At 31.7% G+C, this 10327-nt stretch overlaps 1 protein-coding gene across 1 annotated transcript; it reads left to right on the plus strand.

The window, feature by feature from the left end:
* The first annotated feature begins 5097 nt into the window (after nucleotides 1-5097).
* Nucleotides 5098-9985, plus strand: LOC127722471 (uncharacterized). Its single transcript, XM_052229317.1, has 4 exons — nucleotides 5098-5575; nucleotides 7160-7285; nucleotides 7648-8025; nucleotides 8959-9985. The coding sequence occupies exons 1-4, from the start codon at nucleotides 5410-5412 to the stop codon at nucleotides 8982-8984; spliced, it is 696 nt and encodes a 231-aa protein (XP_052085277.1). The 5' UTR covers nucleotides 5098-5409; the 3' UTR covers nucleotides 8985-9985.
* The last annotated feature ends 342 nt before the right edge of the window (nucleotides 9986-10327 follow it).

Raw genomic sequence — 10327 nt, forward strand, 5'->3', positions numbered from 1 at the left:
AAACGTTTGCATGATGTGTTCTTATTTGAAATTTTAGAGTGTGATTTATTGAGATATATTGTGCTATTTACAGGACATAAATGTTTGAGTATTGATATGGATAATTAATAAGTACAAAATTAGTCTAATCAAATGATGCAGTGTTGCGTTTATCCCAGTCTTCACAGCCTGGTTCTTCCTACTGAACTCTACATTCCTGGAAAATTGTGTTTGGGGTTATCCATCCGTTTCCTACTTGTCTGCAAAATTTGAGTCAAATAATTTACTTACTGACTACAATTAATTATATACACATGCTTCATTTATTCTTTTTTGTTGTTGTTATTTAGCAACACTGATATTTGTTCACCTACCATTACAAAGTTATTTTTTTACTTATGATAAAAGAGAGGCAAGAAATACCAAAGCAATATTCAAACTCATAAATCGAAAATAAACTGACAATGACATCGCAAAAAACGCAAAAAGACCAAAAGATAAACAACAGTATACAAAATACAAAATAGAAAACTGAAAACTGAGCAACACGAATTCCACTAAAAAGCAGGGGAAATCCTAGGTGCTCCGGAAACTATAGTAGATCCTGCTCCACCAGTTGCAACTGTCCATATCCAACTATAGCAGTCATCACGTGACATTGGCGACGTCACACATCACCCGTATCATGCCCAAGTAAAATGTATAGAAATGCACAGGGGCTTTCAGGAATCGATAAAATAAATTACTTTAAGTTCATGATAAAAAAAAGTGTGGAAATATATAGTAATTCCTCATATATTTAGAAATATATTTATGCCTTTTGGAAAAGTTTAAATTTTGGTCTTCTCCCTTCCAAATGCTTTTGAAATTTGTCTTGTTGCCTCGATAATTCACACTGTTAAATCATCCAACTCCGATAAATATTGGATTTTCTGTCGTGTTAAACCTAAAATTGCGATTTAAACAAAACAGATGGAAAAATTGTGGAAATATGTGCTTATTACTATATTCATAAATATTTGAAATATCGTACATGCAATAGTTTAATTTTTTATTACGTCCCTTCCAAATTGATTTGAAAATTAGCTATTTTCAGAAAATCGGGTATTATTTTTCAAGATGGCGACCACTTTGACAGCGTGGGCCGACTTGGTAAAAATATATTTTGTAAGATTGTTACAATGAAAATCAAATAACTGTTGGATACTCGCGTTTTCAGTCATTGTCTTACCTTAAAGCAGCATAGAATCAAACATTGGTTCCATTTGATAAAGCTGATACATGCTGTTGTTTTTTTTTATAAAAAATTTAAAAAATGGCGACCAAATAATTTTCAAACGTAGACGATGTTCGACACTTATTTTGTCCATGCAAATAATTCAATTTAATTTCACTGTTTATATTGCAATTAAATATGACACGTTATTGTCACTATAATGATAGCCAAGGACATAGCTAGACTAAGGAGATATGAGTCATAACATCAACGTAATCAAAGAAAACAAACATGGCACCTAATCACGATGTAAGTTTTGACAATACCTATGTAGATGTATGTTTTGACAATACCTATGTTGATTAGTGTTGTCAGATTCTCAATGAAATTCATTACGATATTATTTTATATTTATAAAAGAAGACCTCGAATGGATATTAACCGAGGTGAAATAACTATATTTTTCAATTTTCTTTAAACCATTCATCGGGTAACTAGTAAATTTTACATAATCCTAATTAAACCAGTAACATGCAGAGTTATCGAACGTAATTATGACTGGAATAGTTGCATATGCGTGTTGCTCATGTAAGGACAAATCCGTTGATAGTTGATAGGTCACATTCGAAGAAAAGAAGACGTGATTGTGGTTACTACATTCAGTCTTTGGTTTTCTATGTTGAGTTTTGTGTACTGTTGTTTGTCTTTTTCCTTTTTAACCATGGCGTTGTCAATAGAAATAAGAAGATGTGGCATGCATGAGTGCCAATGAGACAACTCTCCATCCAAGTCACAATGTGTAAAAAGTAAACAATTATAGGTCAAAGTACGGCCTTCAACACGGAGTCTTGGCTCACACCGAACAGCAAGCTATAAAAGGCACCAAAATGACTAGTGTAAAAATTTCAAACAGGAAAACCAACGGTCTTATCTATATAAAAACGAGAAACAATTAAGAACCACATCAACAAACGACAACCACTGAAACAGGTTCCGGCTCTTTATAGCTTGCTGTTCGGTATGAGCCAAGGCTCCGTGTTAGAGACCGTACTTTGACCTATCAGTTTATTTTCGACTTATGAGATTGAGTGTTCCTTTGGTATCCTTCGCCTCTCTTTTGGAACATGTCCGTCGTCATCTTTGAAACAGATATTTCCTAGCTGTCAACCAACTCGTGATGGCGTCCGTAAAATGTTCGAAGTAATGATTTCACCACTTGAAGCTTTGGTTTAATAGCTAGCCTGTGAGCAGCAACCCTCAATCAAGGAAATCATGATAGGCAATGAAAGCTCTGGAATATCGTATCATCTGGGAGATATAAACTACATATGCAGAAATGAAAAGTTCACAAATGGGAAGCTGAAATCATCTCTTTTGTCTTAGAGATTTGTTCTCAACCGACCCTCGTTGTCAATCTCTAGATGAAAGTTAAGATATGAGGGAGACTTAACCGTAAAGCTTCTTTCCGATATTTCAAGTTCGATGGGATACATTCGTTTAACAAAGTCATCTAAATTTGAATTATTTAGATGAGGACATCATCTAAATAGCGGAAAGTGAAGGTAAAGGATAATGTTATCGTCTTTTCATTTTTTCTAAAAAAAACCTCATGTAATTTAAGTTAACAAAACTTCTCTTATCCCACCACAAAAAGAGGCAGAAGATATCAAAGAGATAGTCAAACTCAAAAGTCGAAAACGAACTGACAATGACATGACAAAAGAAAAACAAACGAAAAACGATCTTAAGAGTGACAACAGTCTAAAACACAGCATAGGAAACTAAAGAATCAGCAATACGAACCTCACAATAAAAACGGGGTTGATCTCAGGTGCTCTGGAAGGGTAAGCAGATCTTATCAGTACCGAGGCACTGACTACTACGCTGTTGATACTCTAACGGAAAACAGTCCACAAACCGCGGTATCGACCCAGTGCTAGAAATTGATTATAACGCTTTATAAATTTTGTGTATCCGAAGCGCTTTTCTGGAATTTCCTAAATGACGAACGCTTTAATCTTAAATAACTGAATACGTAAATAATTATATTACCGAAAGGGACATACAAAATAAAGGCCAAATTCATCTTAGGTTAATGTTGCCTGTGATAGGTCGAACCATAATTTCTTGATAATTTCTGAATCTAGCAACGAAGAATTGATGAAAAGTATGCTGTAAATAATGTCGGTACCGAAACTCTGACTTATGTACAGACGATTCCCTCGTGAAAAACAATCCATAAACAATGGCAATGAGCCAGTGTTAGATAACGAAAACTTGACACCAAATATCGTTTTGACCAAAGAATATAATGAAATCTTGACAATTATTTTTCGAGCAATAAATGGAAACAAAAGTACAATATTATACATTTATTAATTGGCCTTCTAAGAAACAACACACTTTCAATACCCTTCACTTGTATTCCGAACAACTGCAAATAGCATGTGGTAAATGTAATAGCCACACATGTGTATATATGCACGTGTGAAAAGTGTATTGTCCTTATAATATTTGTATGAGTTTGAATGTCCCTTTGGTATCTTTTGCCTCTCTTTTGTCAATATTTGATTTGCTGTAATGGAAACCAGTAATTAATGCGTAGAATACATGTATATCATTGCCGTTTACAAAAATTTTCATAGATTAGAAAAACAAGGACAGACCCATACAATACATATGCTATGTTGCTGCTCTATATGTAATTTTTATGACGATTTTTCCTTTTATTTACAGATGACTCCTTGTAGGTAATTTAGTAATTTTTAAAACAGACACAGATATATGTGATATACCGTATATTGATGTGCTATTTTCGAAATTTCAGTGTTCTTCCTCACGAATGGAAAAAGTTTAAACTAAACAACGCGAGAAGCTAATGACGTCATGTTTGTCCAAAAAATAATATGTATGAAAACAATCGTGAAATGTGATTGAAAACTATTTATTGGGGAAATAGTCCTTGAAACTATTGACTGGCTTGCTGTCAATGGAATGATAAAGCACTCCATATAACATTTCAATTAAAAACATACTGAGGTATAATGAAATTTGATTATTTTGTTTAAATCTATGAAATTATTGTTTCATGATTATAATTGTAATCATTCCACTCTACATGGGCGTCGTGATTATATTATAGACGTCCTAATAACAGTAGAAGAAAATCAATAAAGAAAAAAAAAAACCAACAAGTAGAAAAATCAATATTATATTAGTGAATACAACACGTAATTTGCATTTGCGCATTACCCTGTTGACGAGGATGTCATCTTAAGCATACGATTTTCCTTGAACTATCATATCTGATTTCCGAAACGAACATAATACGGACTTTGCCCTCTTTCACGGGCAATACCTGTCTCATATAATGATCAATAAAAGTTATCACTTGTCCATATTAATTTATTAAAAACCCGGACAAACCTTTGTTACATTAACTAATCAGTGACGTCAGTGATTATGTTGTAGGATCAATAAAAGTTATCACTTGTTCTAATTCAAGCACTAAACATACCCTAACAAATCTACTTTTACATTCACTTATCAGGGATTGTTGAATCATTGGGTTTTAGTCTGCTAATACTGAACATGTATAAAGGTAAGCTGTGTAGAATATTTTTTAACATTTCTAACAGATAATTTCGTTCCGAAAACAATTCATTTGGATATGGGATCTGGACTAATAATAAGAATAACAATGGAATAAGGTTTCAGCATTTAAAAGCACTTACACTGTGCATTAACAAATGATAAAACAAACAAACACAAAATGTCGCGTACTTAAGTCGCGAATCCTAAAATAAAATATAAGAATCTAAAAAAAAAATAGGAAACTATCAAGTGTTATGATACTAATGGTTTTTGTTTATATTTGTCACACGATGCAGTCCTATAGTCACGTGCCCGTCATATTCGAGTTATGTGTTCTCTTTGCTATGAACCATGTTTAATTAGATTCCAAGATTAAGCAATTTTTAAAAGATAAAACCTGAAAAAAAAAACATAGACAACAAACGACCTTTCCGACAAATAAAAGTTGTTCGACTTTGGTGAAGAGATTGTCAAGTACAGAATAATATCAACAGTACAATGTATAGATCTATGTTTTTAATACTATTCGTCCCTGTATTGACATTTAAGATGCATCTAAAGACGATAATAGTCATCCAAATAACTCTGAAAAGTTACTTGGTGAGCAAGGAGCTGACGTAATGGCGGATTTTACGTCACATGAGGAAAGAACAAAGGAAACGCAGCGAATATCTTCGATTAAAAGAAACAAATGGACATTGGTCGTCGCTTTTTTAATATTATGTAGTAGCGTCACCGTTGGTTTCTCAATGTACAAACTCAATGATATGTTGCATGATGACAAAGGTATGTAACTATATAATTCTCGTATATATACCCTTCCTTCCCGGGCTTTCGCTAATGTTTTTGTCCTTTTTGGTTTTTATCAGCTAATAATTGTTTTTAATAAGGTATTAATTTTTCAAGCCTCGAGCATCCTAGAAGAGACATTTATTGTCGAAATGCGCAACTGGTGCAATACAATTTGTACCGTTAATGTTATTTGTAGCAGTGTATAATCTTCCTAAACAGATGTACAAAATGGCGCCCCTTTTCTAGAGATGTTTTGATTAAATTGAGTATTGTAAATGTTGTATCATATAGATGTAGATGAAGACTTAGATATGGCAGTTTCCAATCAATGTCAAACGAGGTTGTATTGTTTCATTACTACAGGTATAATTGTTCAAACAAGAGGCATCAGACCAATAAGAACAATTGATTGATATAAGATATCACGATAAAAAAAAATACATGTCGTAAAGTAGCATAGAAAGTTGAATTTAAGACTATATACTGTAGTACTGAAAAATATTCTGGATTATATTTCAAAGATGACCATAAGCAAAAAAAAAAAAAAAAAAGAAATAAAAAAATAATAATTTATTGACCAAACCAAACGTAGCTTTTCTGGGATATATTAATTTAATGCTGTGGAAACGTTTGATCCTCACAAATGTAAGAAAGTTCTTAGAAATATAGATTTACATATTTCTTTCTTTCTCAATGTTGCTTTAATACTTGTTTAGAAAGGAACGAATACTTCTTGCAAACCTGCAAAATAACGAAGGCATCAACAATTCATATATTATTTTGACATGAGTTTTTTCTTAGTACAACATTTTATTTTCAACTAATCCAAAACACACAAAAGGAATATCATTTTTATTATTGATTTTGTTTATTTCTTTTTCTTTTTCTAACTGCATTTTTATTACTGCCTTACTTAAATATATTAATCTAATCGTGTTTAAGAAATTATATTTTCAACAAATAAAAAAAGAACAAGCTCCCCATCCTTCGGGCCAACATAAAAGGTAAATGGTCGGTGCTTGTGTTGATATATCATGATCGATTATGTATAGATTATCATTTACGTCATATTATTAATAGGTGACAAATACATTTATTTGTTTACGACTGTTCGTCGAAATAGGGTCGACTGTTTGGCGGAAGAGAAAAGCGTATATCTTTATTTATATTAATTAAAGGAATAAGACAGTGGAACCATGATGACATTTTAAAGCAAAGTAGTGAGATCAATATGATTTCATTATTATTGTGAAGGAAAATTTATTTCAAACGATAAACCCCTTAATTATCGACAACATTGGTGTCAACATAATTGAATTTTATGCGACTGTCATACAAGTTAGAGGATTAACTAGCTATAAAACCAGGTTCAATCCACCATTTTCTACATATGGAAATGCCTGTACAGAGTCAGGAATATGACAGTTGTTTTCCATTCGTTTGGTGTATTCGAGCGTTGAGTTTTGCCATTTGATAAGGGACTTGCCGCTTTGAATTTTCCTTGGAATTCGTTATTTTTGTTACTTTACTTTTTACATGTATTAGGAAATCTATGTTATTTCATTGTTATATTTTTAGAGATATCCAGTATGAGAAAAGACATATTGGATATTAAAGTTCAGAGGAAAAAGTTTGAAGATGATATTACACTGTTGTTTGTTGGGCATAGCCGTCAAAACGAAGATTTAAGCAAGTCTGAAACAAGTATGTTTAGTAGCAATTACTAATATACATATAATTTATAGCGAGTGTTATCAAATATCGTTTTTCAGTCCTATATATGAGTGTTCAAGTATTATACCAGCTTTTTTTTAAATTGCCTATATATTAACCTCACTTAGTAGTTGTTTGCTATTTGTAAATTGAAGTTATTATTATCATGGTTACATTTTGGTATTTGTATTTGAGGATAGATAGGTTGATTTAGAATAAAACCAAAAGAATGATTGATTGATTGCTGTCTGATTAGCGTCGAATAGAAATGAACCGACTGTGTTATTTATATCAATATATCCGTCGCGTCCTCTTTGTTTCTAATTATTTTTATCAGCTTATGCTTTTTTCAGTGATTCACAATATAACAATGACTTTTATGGAACTCACAAAAAAAATAAGTAGATTAACTACAAAATGTGAAAGTCAGACCAAACTTCACGTGGATATGAAAAGAAAGATTGATGACCTGGAAACAGATAACAAAAAGAGGTTTGGTGAATTTGAACAAAAACAAATCAATCTGAAGCAGAACTTAGATAGTATGACAAAAGCACAACAAGGTCTTAGAAATGACCTAAAAGAGACTCAAAGTAGTTTACAGAAAGGATCAGTTAAAAGTCTACGATTCGAATTTAGATCAGCACTAAGCAAAATGGAAGCTGACTCTAGAGCGAACCAAAACTTACAGAAAGAACTAAGATCAAACCAACAAAGATTACTTGAGAAAAGTAAGTCAATTAAAACAGAAAACATGTATTTAGTGTTTGCCAGTTTTGACTGAAAACATAGTTGAACTGGATGATAAGTGATAAGGCATATCATCCAATAATGAAACCAAATTGTTTTAGTGGAAAATCATTTAATCTAAAATAGTCGTTTACGAAGCAGACTGTTGACATGAGAAATGTTAATTTCATTATAAGTTAAAAAAAGAAAAATAGATTGAAATGTGAATAATAAGAACCAATTACTAGAACATGATATAATATACTTGAATATGATATATTTCAAACTGTATGTTTGAGAAACAGACTCTTCTTGTATTGTATAAATATAAAAGAGAGGCGGAAGATACAAATGGACATTAAAATTGGCCTCTATAAAATGTAAATAAATGCTCTTTTATGCAGAAAACTCATACCTTTTTTTTCGGGGACAATGATGGGTATTGTAAGTGCAGATTTTATTGTGAGTTGATTTTTTCACTGCTGATGTTTTATTGTACAAATTGTGTTAGATGTATGTATCAGTCGTAATTATTGATTTATCAATTGATTGCTGTTTGGTTAATATCCAGTGGCAAATATTGTAATTTTGAATAGCCAAAACGTATACATTTGAGAACATTGAAACTACTACAGAATAGCCAAAAGGTCTCGATACAATATTCAAACCATCTTATATATTTTTTCTGAATAAATATTGGTGTTTGCATAATGTCGATTTGGTTATTATTTCATGCACATACTGCCGTTGGTGTTACCATTTAACAGGAGGTTTCCTGATGACCATATTTTTATATTATTATTCAAAGATGGATATAACTGTTACATGCCTAACAATAATTCGGATATTTTCTATTAATTTACTTTGAAACTGATAATATTTTACGTTTGAATTTTAAATTTCAGACTTTTTGTTAAATTTACTTTTCTTTATAGTTTCAGAAATCAAGAATTATATTTAAAAGTAACCAAATGTTGGTCAGAACACTCAAAGTGATGTTGGAAAAAATAAACGTTTGGTTTTACTGTTACTCGTCCAAACTGCCATCTCATATATTTTTGAGCGACTAATTATTAACAAATGTTAACTCTATATGATAGTTTGTATTATGCAAGAATAAAACAACCACCCATATATTTGTATTACACCTTAACCTTTATTTCAATGAAAACAAACTCTTATTCACAACATGTATATACATGATAAAGTGGTTGCCGTATTGTATAGACATCTGTTTGTTACTGTTGAAGACTATATTTAGCATACTAGATATCCTTTGCTTATTGTGGATATTTTTTGTCATTGAGTTGTGGTACCTTTGCGGTAAACTACTATCTCTTTCATGTATTTGACAAAACCTTTAGGAACTTTGGGTCACCAATGCTCTTCATCTTCGATACTTTATTTGGCCTTTCTATCTTTTTTATTCGAGCTTCACTGATGAGTCTGTTTATGACGAATCGCGCGTTTGGCGTACACAATTTTAATCCTGGTATTTTTGATTACATGGATGAGTTTATGATCACTATAAAACTAAACTTGTAAATCTAAGGGGAGCAATATCGTACACGTTTGTGTTATTATGATTGATCTTACAAATATCTTGCATTTGGACTGTATGTATTTATTTTTTTATATTGCGTTTTAAGTATTCTGCGTCGAATTCAAGTTAAATGATACACCAAATTCAGAATGTATAAGGCCAAACCAATTGTTAAGATATCAATCAATAAAAACAATGGAAAATTATACACCACACTAAATATGCTTAGTTTCAGACTGATATATAAACCCTTTACAACAATAATGACTTATGAAATTAAAACATGGTAAACCATTCATATTACTGTAAATGTACCATTTGATCAACAGTAGTTATTTACAATATGTGTTAACATGGTTAATACGTAGGACTTTATAATAATATTTTATATAATAAGTGCGTGAAAATGAGTACGATCGATACGGCCCTATTTGATACCGAAAATTAACTTCTGTTTTGAAATAAAAATTGCTTAAAGTTAATGAATAAAACGTTATTTGTTTTTTGTTGTTTTGATTGAAGCTTTACATGTGCATGGACAGATATTTTTTAAGCAGCTGTTTTAATTCTTAGTAGTCATAGATATAAGAAGATGTGGTATGAGGGCCAATGAGACAACTCTCCATCCAAGTCACAATTTGTAGAAGTAAACCATTATAGATCAAAGTACGGCCTTCAACACGGAGCATTGGCTCACACCGACCAGCAAGCTATAAAGGGCCCCAAAAATGACTTGTGTAAAACCATTCAAACAGGAAAAC

The sequence above is a fragment of the Mytilus californianus genome, unplaced genomic scaffold, assembly GCF_021869535.1.
Source record: "Mytilus californianus isolate M0D057914Y unplaced genomic scaffold, xbMytCali1.0.p SCAF_12, whole genome shotgun sequence".
Taxonomy (NCBI): Eukaryota; Metazoa; Mollusca; class Bivalvia; order Mytilida; family Mytilidae; genus Mytilus; species Mytilus californianus.